This window comes from Gracilinanus agilis, chromosome 3 (genome assembly GCF_016433145.1).
Source record: "Gracilinanus agilis isolate LMUSP501 chromosome 3, AgileGrace, whole genome shotgun sequence".
Classification (NCBI taxonomy): Eukaryota; Metazoa; Chordata; class Mammalia; order Didelphimorphia; family Didelphidae; genus Gracilinanus; species Gracilinanus agilis.
In genome coordinates, this window is record NC_058132.1 from 474,630,152 (window position 1) to 474,645,319 (window position 15,168).

Consider the following 15,168-nt stretch of genomic DNA (forward strand, 5'->3'; position numbering starts at 1 on the left):
CTTGCATTTGTTAAAAACGTTATGAAAAATGCATAAGACAAAGATTCTTATTTTTGTACAGTCCAATAAATGATATTTACCCAGAAATGTAGCATCTTTGCTACATATTTGGAATATTTAGAATTTTAGAACTGAGAAAATATATTGGAAAAAATGATAATTCTTTTTTCTGCCTTCGTTATTTATTATTCTTCCAGGACATGGACACTCTGTGGGACACCAGAATACCTTGCTCCTGAAGTTATACAAAGTAAAGGTCATGGAAGAGCAGTAGATTGGTGGGCTCTTGGGATTCTGATCTTTGAGATGCTCTCTGGGTAAGAGTTTCTTTTACAGGTTAAAATGCAGCCTATTTATAAACATTTTTTCTCCTTGTTTCTTGTATCAGATACATGATATTTGATATATGAAGAGAATTACTGGAACCCTGAGAAGTTAAATAGGTTACACAGTTAATATATGTCAGAAATTGATTTAAACCAAGGTCATTTGTTTTTTATCTCTGAGGTCAATTCCTTTTCCACTATAGCACATTGCTTCTCATATAACTTCTGTTTTCAAAAGTATGAAGGCTATTCCCTTCAGTAATTCAAGTGAATTCAACCTCCCCCCCCGTCCCCCCCCCCCATCCATCACTTAGTGGTCAGCCTTCTGATAATGAGACTTTCTGAGCCTAGCAGTATTGGCCCTCAGTCACAGCCTTGGAATTGGGGCCCCATTTCAGGTTTTCTATCGTGTAGGTATAGGAGAAAGACTATTAGACTTGAAATTAGGAGAGATCTGAATTCAGATCCCATATTTAATGCCTGTTGGCTGTGTGACAATGGATAAGATTCTAAATTTCTCTAAAGCCCAAGGTCTTTATCTATAAAATGAGAATAACTTTAGGAAGACCTTGATTCAAATCCTGCCTTAGACTTTATTAGCTGTGTATCCCTGCCATTTGAATCTCTGACTCAATTTCCTCATTTATAAAGTGACAAGGTTAAAATTAATTGCCGTCAGGTCCTTTCTAGCTTTAACTCTGTCATGTTACCAGTTTATTAGATTTTCTGGTAGTCATTAATGGTATCTGGTAATATCAATCAAATGACTTACCATTCAAATGTTATCTTCCTAATTTCCTAAAGAAACTCAATTTCTTATATTTCATGTAGGGAAAATCTTGAATTTCCAGCTTGTTTCATAAAATGCCATACCTCCTGAAAAGTTCTTTGAAATATAATAACTGAAAATGATCTTTAATAGAGAAAAAAATCCATGACACTTTTTTTGTCCTTTGAAATTTCTATAGGGCTTTTCAACAGAATCATCTAAAAAAAATAAAATAGTGTATTTTCCCCAAAAAGATACTAGTCAATATATTCTCTTCCTATGAAATGACAAGTAGATATCCTTCCTTCATTTATAATCTTTCACAAATATTATCTTTAATAATATTTTTCAGCACAAGGTGGCAGCATTTTCTGTAGATTAATTTGTACTTTTGGGATCATGATTTTTTTCAATTAGATTATGGGATCTGAGAATTTTAGAACTAATACAGACTAAATATTTTAGAGGAGAAGAAATTGAGCTCCAGTTTTTGTCTTCTGGCATGGTTAATAAAGAGAAATGAATTATAATCAATCCCTATGATTTTATATTATTTCATGCCTAGAAGTGAGTTTTTCTTTTGTATTTCAGCAGAAAAATTTATAAACAAAGAAAATCTTACCTTGGCTCTCTTTTCTCTTGCTACTAAAAAAAAAAAAAACACCAAAACACGTTTATTAAAAGTCTAGATTTTTACCTTCTTGAATTTTTGTTAATACGATTTAATGGCTGTACCCCATCTAGCAAATTATGCCTTTTTTCTTAAATCAAAGAATAGTCCCATAGGGAGAAGGGCCTCAATCCATCATAAGAGATACTATGATTTAGAGCTAGAAGGTATAATAAGGTCCCCTATTCTAATTACCTTCTTTAGAGATTTAGAAATTACTTAAGAGATGTTAAGTGATTTGCCCCAGGTTACATACTGGCAAATAATTGGGATGGTCTTCTGTCTTACAAATACATTGCTCTGGGGGAAGCTAGGTGGTTCAGTGGATTGAGAGTTTAGACTAAAGGTTGGAGTTCCTGGGTTCAAATTTGGCCTTGGACACTTTTTAGCTGTGTGACCCTGAACAAGTCACTTAACCCCCGTTGGCTAGTCCTGAATGCACTTCTGCCTTGGTACCATTCATAGTTTTAATACTAAGACAGAAGGTAAAGGTTTTTAAAAAATGCACTGTTCTTTCTATCACACCATAAATTATCATACTGTTTTTATTAAGCACTTCTTATATGCAAGTCAATATGTGTGCTAGACATTGTGGAAAATAAAAAGAATTCTAATACATTCATTTGTCTACAAGGAGCCTACCAGGACCCCACTGGAGCTATATTCCCTTTCCCCATGATGAAATCTCAATAATAGGAAGAAATTAAGATAGATGTAAAGTTACCCTGAAAATCAGAGTTGCTCAGTGTTCTGTAGTTGGACCAATACTGAGTACAGACCTCTAATTGGAGCCGTGGTCTTAACTAATGGATTTACATTTATTCTTATTAACCTCTTCCTCTTACTAGTACTGATTATCAAGAATGACCTATTAAAAACCGTCCTAATCCATCTTTACAGAATATAACCGAAATGCTGTTACAAGAAACCATTAAACCATTATATCTAAACTCTGAGGGCAGCTAGATTGGGCAGTAGATAGAGTGCTGGACCTGCATCAGGATGACTCATTTTTCTGAGTTCAAATCTGGCCTCAGTCATTTATTAGCTTTCGGTCTTGGGAAAGGCATTTCACCCTACTTCCTCATCTGGAAAATGGGCTGGTGAAAGAAATGTCAAACCTCTCCAGTATCTGGGCCAAGAAAATCCTAAATGGGGTCATGCAGAGTCAGACACAGTTGAAACAAGTGAACAAGAACAGTTGTACCTAAATTATGTCATAGCTGGATTTTTTCCCCCTTACTATGCTGTCAGGAACTTTAGGCAATCTTTAAAATTTAGAGGAAATAATACTGATGACAAGCATTGTATGCCTACATGTTCTTACTTCTAGCACAGGTCCTCTTCTGCTTCCTTTTACCACTATATATGATTTTTAAAATCTTTTATTTCTTAATTTAACTTCGTTTCCCTAATGAATTTACTCCCAATATCTTTCAATTTAATACATTCCTTAATGGTAAGTTGTTTGTAAAGCAGGATTCAGTATATTGACCTTGTTTTTCATTGGCTTTTGTAAAATGATTTTAAATAGAAAATTTAAATTTTCTGAATAAAAATACCAATATTTCACAGTGTTATTTCTTAAGAATCCAGCATAGTATTATTTCTCAATAAGTCTTGTTGACTATTGTTATTCCTTCTGGCATGATTACTAGTCTTTCCTTTGGTATAAAAAATTTCCACCTCCTGGTTCAACTGCTGCTAAAATATTTTTCCAATAATAGTGTCATGGAATCTCTTGCTTACTAAGAGCACTTTGGTTAATATACTCAATAACTGCTTTCAGGTATGACAAACTTTCTCCTAGAGTTTAATGCCCTATTTCTTAAATTGTTATGTTTCCACTATATATTATTATGTGTGAATGCATTCAAAATAAAACCACAGCCCTAGCTTGGTTGCTAAATAGGAAAGGGAAATATTCATTCTAATACCGTTAGGAAAAATTCCTCACAGATACCAAAGGAATGAATCGGCATATAATTATCCTATGAGGTGCTAATTACGTAAGGCTCTGCTCTCTAATGTGCAAAAGGAAATAATGAAACTGGGAAAAAGTATGATTTCACTAGCTCAGTATCATTCTAATTCAACCTCTCCCCTCTTTTTTATTTAAGACTATGCAATTTATGCATTGAAAACTTAAGGACAAGAAATATATTTCTTTTATTTGTATCATATGCATTTACATTTTTAAAAATAATATTTTTCTTGAATTGTATTTTCTTACCAAGCTTATCTTCCATCCACAATTTAAAAAAATTATTTCCAGATTCCATATTTTATTATTTTCTATTTTTAATATCGTGTTCTAGCTTCTTTTTTTTTTTAAATTGTTCTTACAGCTCTGAGTTCTCCCTCAAGACATATTTAGAGTTGGAAGGAATATCTAGTCCAATAACTTCTTAATTTTACACATGAGGAAACTGAGACCTAAAGAGGTTAAGTGATTTAGCCTGTTTAATGATGGGGCCAGGACACTGATTCTTTTTATCAAATGCCAAAAGAACATTCCTTATTGACTGTGGAGTTTTAGCCTTATTTTATTAAGCAAATTGACATATCTGGATGGAGGAGATGAACATGGAAACAGTTATTTTTTTTTTTTTGATTTTTTTTTTAAACCCTTGTACTTCGGTGTATTGTCTCATAGGTGGAAGATTGGTAAGGGTGGGCAATGGGGGTCAAGTGACTTGCCCAGGGTCACACAGCTGGGAAGTGGCTGAGGCCGGGTTTGAACCTAGGACCTCCTGTCTCTAGGCCTGACTCTCACTCCACTGAGCTACCCAGCTGCCCCCGGAAACAGTTATTTTGTAGACAATTTCTCTTCCTTAAATCCTTGATCATATAAATTACTTAGCCAAATCCCATTGTCTCTGAGGGTTGTTATCCTTATCTAATAACCCTTAGTGGATAACTGAAATATGAAACTGATAAGACTAACAAAATTATTTCAGAAAATCATCTTAGAAATTGTCTTTGCAATTTTAATTCTGTTCTAAATTTTTCAATCGCCAGTTGCAAACAATAATAATAAAATTGTGAATCTCTCCCTTCTCCCCCCACATACTTCTTGGTCATTTTGTCATTAAGGAATTCTTTCTCAGTGGAGCATGGCTGTAGAGGCACTCTATAAATCTTAAGTTTATTATTCTCAGCCCAGTTCTTGTCTCCTTTGCCATCTTATTTTATAGCTCTTTGCTCTCCAGTGACATGAGCATGGTACCAGCTTTGCCTGCCTGATCTTGGGACCTAGTGTGGGCAGCAGCACTGATGTGAACCACAAATATTTATGAGAGAACCTCAGCTGTGCTAGCCAGCTCTAACTTCTTGGGCATGAGTCATTCACTACCTGATGACAGGAAACTTCAAGCTCAACCCTTTACGCTGTCCACTCTTTTCCCTTCTCACCGCATCACACATTAGAAGTGATGTAGAGGATTCTGGCAGGTTGCTCTTCCATCTCCAGTGATGAAGTTGCTTTATGTGTCATGATATTCCATGTCACTACCATATTGGCATTCTGTAGGGACCTTTATATGCCTAGAGTTTAACTCAATGTTTGAAACAAAGCAAGTGTAGACTATAGAATGTGTTCTCCAATTTGCCAAGAATTCTCTGTGAAACAGTTTGCACTATGGAATTATTAAATACCACATATTCTAGCCAAAAAAATCTTAAGGGACCTAAGGACTTCCTAACTTAATGAGGGTTTTAAGTTCATCTTTTCTCTAATTTTCCTTGGCTTTTCAGAGTCTTTGGGGGAGAAAAAGAATAGCAACAACAGTAATAATAAAATAATAATAACTAACATTTATACAATGCCTACTATTTACCAGACACTGTATTTAAAACTTTACAAATATCATATTTTGTCCTTATTACCTAACATGTAGGTGCTCTTATTATATCCCCATTGTACAATTCAAGAAACTAAGATAGGAGTCATTTGCCCACAGCCACACAGTTATTAAAGCTTCTAAAGCAGGATTTGAATTCAAATCTTTATGATTCCATGCCAAACATATTTTCCAGGATACTTACTTATCCATTATGTAGCATCTGGCTGACAGTGCTTTTTTATTTTTGCAAAATGCTTTATGTGCATTCTTATTTGATTCTCATAATGGTGAGATAAGTGGCAGTGTTTGTCTCCATTGTACAGCTGAGAAAACTGAGCATGTGACTCATCTGGCATCACATAAGTAGTATCAGAGGTGAGATATGGTCCTTAATTCCTGTTCAGTATCACTGTTCAGCCGTCTTTTCCCTAAATAGGAAAATGATAAAATGTTAAGGACAAGAACTGAAGGGCAAGAACTTTCACTTTTATAGTTTTATCCCTGGTCTCTAATGTACTTATATCTTCTAGTTCCCAGTACACCGAAGGTGCTTAATAAATGCTTTTAAATTGATTAGATTATTTACATCTTAAAGATGGCCCAAATTTCCTTCCCTCTTTCCAACTCTCATTCAATAGCAGAGAAGGAACTATGGTAGAATCAAGAGCCACAGGGACTTCAGTTGCCATTTAGGTCAGCCCCAATTTCACAACCCAACTTCTGTGACTCGAGATCTGCTCGTTTCCACTTGCAAGTTTGTTGTTTCCTATAGGCCACCATGAAGAGCCAAGCCTTCGTGATCAAAGTTGCCTCCTTTAGATTTAAAAACAAAAACAAAAATAAAAAAATGCTACCACGTTAACTTGCCTCAATAGGACTTAACACAAGTTCACGGTAGCTATTATTTGAAATGTTTCTGTGGAATGGGACTGCCACCTTGTGGGCACTTTTGAATACACCAAAATTCAACTCAGATCATAATTTATCTGATAGTTTAGACTGTCTCAGTTTCTGGATCCTTATCTTCTTCTGCTCCACTTTATGCCTATTGAAGTGGCTACAGAAATCTCCTGTCCTTGCTCTCCATCCTTTCCTTTGGCTTCTTAAAATCTGTTGGTGAGGACAGTTGGTGTAGCAGCCTTCCTACTTTCAGTGTCACCCTCATCTTCATTTCCAGAGCCTGTACTATTGCTTGTGACCCTGACCTTTTGAGCTCTCCTGTAACAAACTCTTAAAGTCCCTGCACTAAGATACAGGAGATGACACCACTGGCTCGTTCCTTGAGTGCGGAGGGAACACAGTCTAACTGTCTAGCAGGTGGGGAAATTGTACATGTATTTCTATGTACTATACATTCATCCAGCTTTGTAAACCCAAACCCTTCTCTTCCTGTGGGGTTCCCAACTCTTTTATATAAATCTTTAAGGATATCAGTTCCATGTGCCTGATATTCTCTTGAATTTTTTTCTTTGAAAAATGTTTTTATTAGGATCATGGAATTAGAGCTGAAAGGGATCTTTTTAAGGTCATCTAGTCCAGCCTTGTTTTACAATTTGATTTTTTAAAATTTTATTGATATCTTCTTTTGTTTTTTTCTCAACTAAATATCTCCTCTCCCCATTTTCAAAGACTTTTATTCCTTATACCTAAGAATTTTTTAAAGAAAAAAAAAAAGGAAAAATCAGAAAAACAGATTAATTCATCCCAAAAAATTGACAATATATTCAATGTTTCACAACTGTGAACTTTTCCTCCTCCCCTGAAAGGAAGTAAAATAAAGTATTTTTTCATATCTGTTATTTCACTGGTCTAATTTGTTTTTTTAAGTTTGTAGCATTCACTTTACATTGTTTTGTGATTATTGTTCTTTTGAATTACATTGTATAATAGTCGCTGTTTATATTGGTTTTTGGCTCTGTTTATTTCACTTTGCATCAGTTCATATAAGTCTTTCTTTGCTTCTATATTATTCTTACACTAACATCTCATTTATATTCATATACTTCATTCTGTTTAGCCATTCCCTTAGACTTTCTCTGGGCCTTGAACTCTTCATCTGACAAAGGAGGGGGATAAGTCTAAATCATAAGTTCTTAACTTGGGGTCGGCGAACTTAAAAGAATGATGAATTTTAAAATATAATTAGTCTTCTTTGTATTCCTATTTATTTCATATGTATTCATTTTATAAACTAAAAAATGATATTCTGAGAATAAAATGAAGGTAAAGATTTCCTGAGACTGTGAAAGAGGATCATAATAATACAAAAATTAAGTGCCTTGGATATGGATGATCTTCTTTATAGTCTTTCATCTTTAAATTCTATGATCTTTTTTTTTCGGAGGCCCTAAAATGTTCCTCGTTTTTGTACATCCTTTTTTTTTTTTTTTAAACCCTTACCTTCCATCTTAGAATCAATATTGTGTATTGGTTCTAAGGCAGAAGAATGGTAAGGGCTAGGCAATGGGGGTCAAGTGACTTGCCCAGGGTCACAAAGCTAGGAAGTGTCTGAGGCCAGATTTGAACCTAAGACCTCCCATCTCTAGGCCTGACTCTCAATCCACTGAGCCACCCAGCTGTCCCTGTTTTTGTACATTCTTATAGGTATTGTCTATGCCTAAAATCTATTACTATTTCAGCATTTCTTACAAATAGAAATAGTGTAAAATGATAGGTAAGAAATTGGCAAAGAAGATTGAAAAATTATACTCCTTAGCTCCAATCAGAAATGGCTTCAAGGTTGGTAGGATCTTTCCATCAAACTCAACATATACAAAATAGAATTTATTTTCTATTTGGATCTTTTCATAGCACATCTTTTTTTCTGTTAAAGGCATCATAATCCTTCTTGTTATGCAGGTTTGAAACCTCAGAGTCATCCTCTATTCTTCATTTTTCTTTATTCGATATGTCTAATCAGTTGCTAAATCTTGTCAGTTATACCTTTACATCTTTCATATCTGCTATCACCATTCCATTTTAGGCCCTTATCACTTCTTACCTAGATTATTTCAAAATTCTTTTAAGTAGTCTCCTTGTTTGCATGATTTCATTTTTTTTAAAGAGCATTAAAAAGCATTTATAGCTATGAAGAATGAAATAAGCCCTACTTGCCAGAAACTTACCTTCTAATGAAATGTACAACATATATATTATATGCATTTAATATAAATATATGTGAAATAAATGGAAAGAGAATAAATATAAATAAATACAAAGTAGTTTGGGAGGGATGATACTTGCCTTTGTACGGTAATTGGAGAAGGTTTCTTGTAGAAAGTGATACTTGACCTGAATCTTTAAGAAAAAAAAAAATTCTCTGAGCCAGAGGTGGGGAGATAGCATTTCAGGCATATACCACGTCCAGCAGAAGGCATGGAGAAGAGATGTTTACTGTGAGTCCCAGAGAGAAGGCCAGTTTGGCAGGATTGAGGAGGCAGGACATTGAGTAATGGGCAGTGAGTTTAGAAAGATAGGTTGGGGCCAGACTGTAGAAGAGTATTTAAAAGCTTAACAGAAGGATTTATACTTTTTTCCCCTAAAGGCAGTATAACCACAGAAGGTGAATGAGAAGGAGAGACATATGGTCAGATAAAAGAAAATTAAAGAAAATTACCTTGGCAACACTGTAGAGGATGGATTGGAGTGGGGAGGGACTTGAGGCAAAGAAATCAATTAGGAAGCTGTTGTAATAAAAGTGATGCAGTCCTGAACTAAAAACCGCCAAATTGATATTCCAAAAAGCCCAGATCGTAACATGTATTCCCCTGTTAAGTAAACTTCAGTGGTTCCCTCTAAAATAAAATACAAATGCCTACATTCATAATCTTGATTCCAATCTATCTTTCTAACTTTTTATTCATCCTGAATAGAATATAAGCTCCTCGAGGGCAGGGACTGTTCATTTCATGCCTTAGTATCCCCAGTGTATAGCAGAAGGCCCAGTATATCATTGGTGCTTAATAAATTGGTTGTTGAATTTATTCAAACTATTTAGAAAGTTTTTCAAGGCTATCTTTTCTGTGTGTTTTGCCAACTAGAGACAACCATTTGCAGCATGTCTTGAGATATAGATGATTTCAGTATGTGATGAAAGAATGCATGTGAAATAAATTACTTCCTTGCTATTTCAGGCAAAAATAATACTCTCTATGAAATAGTCATTTTTCCATCTCTTTTCTAATCTAAAAATAGTTATTTATTTTTTTTAAAACAGGTTTCCTCCATTTTTTGATGACAACCCATTTGGCATCTATCAAAAAATTCTTGCAGGCAAAATAGATTTCCCTAGGCATTTGGATCTCTATGTTAAGTAAGTAAATTGGCTCCTTTGTTATTGGTTTGTTTATTTTAAGAGCTTTCTAATTAAAATCACAGTTAAAGCATATGTATAACAGGATACCATATTGCAGTATCACATGTGTTATATTCAGAAATATCTAAAAAGTCATCTTTTCCACACAAAAGAAATGTTTTCAATTATTCAGTTTAATGAAGTATAACAATTTAACGATCTGTCATCTTTTATTCTTTTCACTTCAGTTTTTCCTGAAGTCTACCAAACAAAGGTGTTTAATATGCCATCAAATAAGCAAGTACAAGTGTCAGTATAACATTAATGAATTTTTTTCAACAGTTGTATCACTGGCTACATTGTTGATAGACTCAATAGTACTTACCTACTTACATTACATTTGTATTTAATGTTCTTGTGATACAATTATTTTGTAGAAAATGTTGACATTTGTGGGAAAATTAGGATCATAGTTATGTATTATATCTACCTCTTGTGTTGGACTCATTAAATCTGTAATAATTTTTAAAAATAGTTGATGTGCTTATTCCTTTCCCCCATTTTTCAACCTCCATGCCCTCCAGATAGTAACCAATTTATACTTTTCCAGAGATTTAACTTTTAGATAGTATGGAATATTAATGACAATTTCTCATTACTTAAAAGGTTTAGTAGTAGTCTAGCCATATTGGTATTCATAAAATGATGTAAAACTCAATTAAACTGTAGCAAAACTAGGATTTTTCCTCTCCATCCCCTTCCTCCCCCTGCCCCCCCCCCCCATTCCACTCCCTTAAGGGGAAATTTATCTTTTTGAAATAGCCTCTGGAAATTAACTTAAGACAAAATATTTTTCATGAGCTACGGCCAGGTTGTGATGACTTTACAAACTCTGCACTTTTCAAGGACTCCTTCCAGCATTGTTATGGTTAGTTTCATGAGGGCGAGTGTTTCTCAACCAACAGACCTGGAGCATAAAGATCTCCATCTGCACACCAGGTAGAAGTGTTTTCCAGGGCTTGTGCAAGCTTATTCCATACTCCTCTGGCCCTGGGCTCCATTTGAAACAAATAAGTCATGTTTCAAGGGCTTTAGCATTTAATGGAGGTTTACTTTAAATAGGAGGAGAAATAAAAAAGAAAAAAAGAAAAAATTTCCTTGTTCTGGAAAAAGCAATTAGAAAATGGGTGGTGGTGCAGCTATTATAAGGTAATGCTATTAGGTAGGGATAAAAGAAAGGGCTTCACTATCTCTCTTAAGGTGATCTCTCGCCTACTAAAAATATTTTAGTGTCATTGCTGTTTCTGAAATCTTTGCAATAAACAGAATGTATATATGCTTTGAAGATAAAGTAAAAAAGCATGATATGGGCAAGTATTTTACATTTTATGTAAAAGTATCTTCCATATGTTTTGTGGGAAGTGTTTTATATATGGAAGGTAGACAATAGCAAGGAAGACAATGTGTTCCCTGTATTTTAAATATATATATATATAGACACACATATGCGCACACACATACACGTGATATATTTGAATGAGTTAAAAATAGACACCATCCTGACGATTAAATTTATGGATACCAGATCACCTCTGGCTCCTTCCAGGTTCTTCCTGACAACTGGATTGAGGCAAAAAGTTGCTTAGTTGATGGGTGAGCAGATGCTGTCTTAACCAATGTGTATGTTGGCAGACTTGCACCAGAAAGGATATACTTTTACACATGCTTTAGATTTTTCTGTTGGAAAATATGCTTTGAATTTCATGGGATGAGACAAGACCAGAAATTTAAATTTTCTTTTATGTTCCTATTGCTAATATCTCATATTTCATTGAATCATTAATCTGTAAAACATATCAAGAGGTCATTTGATTTATCCCTGTCTCCAGGAATAATATAATTTGAAAATCACATTCCTCATGTTCTACTGGAAATATATTATTGTGTCTTGTTATATTTATCATAGAAAAACTTTTTAAAGGTTTTTGAAAGAAAAGATATTCATTGAATATAGCCAGTATAGAAATGGAGATAGGGATGAATATGTGACTATCTATAAATCCCTTATGTAAATATCTTTTTCCATTTAAACCTTTTTCTTTCCTCTTTTTTTCTTAGCTTTAATGTAAATAGAAAAAACATATTCATGTCAGCTTGTTGGTGCGGTGGATATAGAGTGCTGGGCATGGAGTCAGGAAGACTCATCTTCCTGAGTTCAAAATCTAGCTTTAGATACTTAGTAGCTATGACCCTGGGCAAGTCACTTAATCCTGGATGCCTCAGTTTCCTCCATCTGTAAAATGAGCTGGAGAAGGAAATGACAAACCACTCCAGTATTTCTGCCAAGAAAACCCCAAAGGGGTCACGAAGATTCAGCCATGCCTGAAAAATGACTAAACAGCAACCTATAATTAGCTATTCAATATTCATAAGGTTATAAAGCTTTAGAACTAGAAAAGTCCTTTGAGGCTATCTCTTCTCCTCCTTTTCACATATGTGGAAAGTGAACTTTAGCAAAGTATAACTATTTGTCCAGCGTTGCATAATATTCAGAGACCCATTTTTAGAAGCCACATCTTTTTACTCGTAGTTGAATTTTATTTTAAATATACAACAGTTAAAATATATGACTGGAAACCCATTTAAAAAAAGTCACTGCCTGAGAAGAATGAGTAACCTCCAAGTCTTTTAGCATTTCCTAAAAAGCTATACTCAATATATTTTAATATACATATCAATATATATGTATATATGTGCCAAACTACTTATTAATTTATGTTAATCTAATGACTATACTCTCTAGTGTCTAGCGCCATTTAAGACCAAAGAGTATGTGGATTTGGGTGTTGTTATTATTCTTATTATTTTTTAATATAATTTATTTACAAGTATCTCAGCCCCTCACTTACTTCACCACATCATAGAAGGCATCACCCAGGAGACAAATATGTATATATAGATTATGTCTTTCATGTTTTCATTTTTCAGTCCATTCTCTAGAAGTGAAATTTACAAGTTATTCTTCAAGTGTTGAATTCTGTAGTATATATTAGAGTTCTGGTTCTACTCTTTTTACTATTCATTATCCATGTAGTTCTTTCCAGTTCTTTTAAAATTAGCCTGCACATTGTTCTTTCTTTCTTTTTTTTTTTTTTAATCACTTACCTTCTCGCTTGGAATCAGTACTGTGTATTGGTTCCAAGGCAGAAAATTGGTAAGGGCTAGGCAATGGGGGTTAAGTGACTTATCCAGGGTCACATAGCTAGGAAGTGTCTGAGACCAGATTTGAACCTAGAACCTCCCATTTCCAGGTCTGGCTCTCAATCCACTGAGCCACCCAGCTGCCTCCCTGCTCATTATTTCTTGTGACACAGAAATATTCCATCATAATCATATATCGTAATTTATTTGGCCATTCCCCAGTCAATGGGCATCCCCTTGATTTCTAGTTCCTTGCTACACCCTGAGCTGTTAAAAATATTTTGGATCATAGATTTTTTTTTCCCTCTGATCTCCTTGGGAAACTAACCTAGCACACACAGAAGCAGAGCAAGGTATACACACTTTTATAACTCTCTGGGGGCTGTTCCAAATTGCTCTCCAAAGTGGTTATATTAGTTCACAGTTCCATCTACAATATATATTAGTGTCCCCATTTTTCCAAATCCCTTCCAGCATTTATCATTTTACCTTTTGTATTTCTCTAACCAGTAGTGATTTGGAGCATTTTTTCATATGCCTTTATGTGCCTTTGATTTCATCTAAAAATTGTCTGTTCATATATTTTGCCCATTTATCAAATGGGAAATTGTGTGTGTATTATTATTTTTGGCACCTAAATGGCTAAGTAAAGTAGATAAAGCCTAGAGTTAGGAAGACCCGAGTTCAGATTTGGCCTCAGACACTTACTAGCTATGTGACCCTGAACAAGTCACTTAATCTCTGTTCGCCACAATTTCCTCAACTGTAAAAAAGACGATAATAATAGTCCCTAACCCCAGCCCTCTGTTGTTGGGAGTATCAAATGAGAACATTTATAAAGTACTTAAGGTAGTGCTTGACATCTAATAGTTAACATATACATGAATTCCTCCTTTTTTCCCTTCCTTTAAAGTAGTCATGACCTCTAGCCCTGTAGGTCTGTTCTCCTTACACATGATATTTTGGTAGACAAAAGTTATGTCAGCTATATAGTTTTCATAATTTGTCTGCTTATTTCTCTCTGTCTCTTGCAGAGTTAAGTATTTTGCTATTCTAGTGGCAGACCTTACTAATTATTTACTACAATTATAATTTTTTTCATGTTATCAAAGAAAGTTATAGTTCATATGAGGAACATTTGGGCATTGAAATTATAGAATTGTGTGATCCCTGAATTCTCATCTTTCCAAAAAAATGATGAATTCCATAGGCATTAGAAAATTTCCCCATCCATCCATCTTATGTTGAGCTCTTGCCTGCATGATTAAGTTAACTTTACTTCTTAAACTTCTTTACATATTTACTCCAGTTTGTCATATTTATTTTACATTCCTTCTTTGAGTCAGAATATCAATTTTTTGGTCTTCAAGATATCCTGCAATGGTGCAGGTTAGGAGCACCCCACCCCCAGACATAAATAATAACTATAATATTGTAAATGACTTCTCTTAGTTTATGAATAACAGAATTTTAGAACTAACAGGGACCTTAGTGATATTAGAGACTAGCTTCTGCATGTTGTATTTGTGATAAATGAAGTTCAGAGGGAAGGGTTGTGATATCTCGGACCTAGCAGAATGTACATGCTTACTAGATATTTTTTCAATTTGTCTATTCATTTATTCATTCAAGTTCACACAACTACATATCAGAGACAATACTTAAAACAGGTTTACTGACTGTCAAACCTCTTTCTCTTTCCACTGTTTGTTTCTTCTCCACAAATTTGTGGATTAATGAAACTATTTTGGAAAGGAATACCATTATGGATCCATATAGCAGCTTGATTCTTTTACTAGGTCATGCTTTATTGTTTTGTAATATTGAGTAGCAAATTTAGCCCACTGCCTCCTATTTCTGTCAATACTAACTATATCATTGACACTGTTCAAAATATTTGTTTGTAAATTTGGAACGTATAATCAAATCGAACATGCAGACCTAGATTTTGTTTTGCTTTCAAAGTTTTTATGGTGAATGTTCTCAGTCTATGGAAAAGAGAGTATTGTATTTTGAATGAAAATCCCATAAATAAATAAATAAATAAATAGATCTGTTGGTAA

The 15,168-nt window shown here is 34.3% G+C and overlaps 1 protein-coding gene across 1 annotated transcript in view; it reads left to right on the forward strand.

Moving 5' to 3' along the window:
• PRKX (protein kinase X-linked) overlaps positions 1-15,168 on the forward strand; it is a 144,045-nt gene that overhangs the window by 119,926 nt on the left and 8,951 nt on the right. The window contains exons 4-5 of the mRNA XM_044670391.1: positions 198-317; positions 9,827-9,922. Coding sequence (XP_044526326.1) covers positions 198-317; positions 9,827-9,922 — 216 coding nt within the window. The remainder of the gene's footprint in view (positions 1-197; positions 318-9,826; positions 9,923-15,168) is intronic.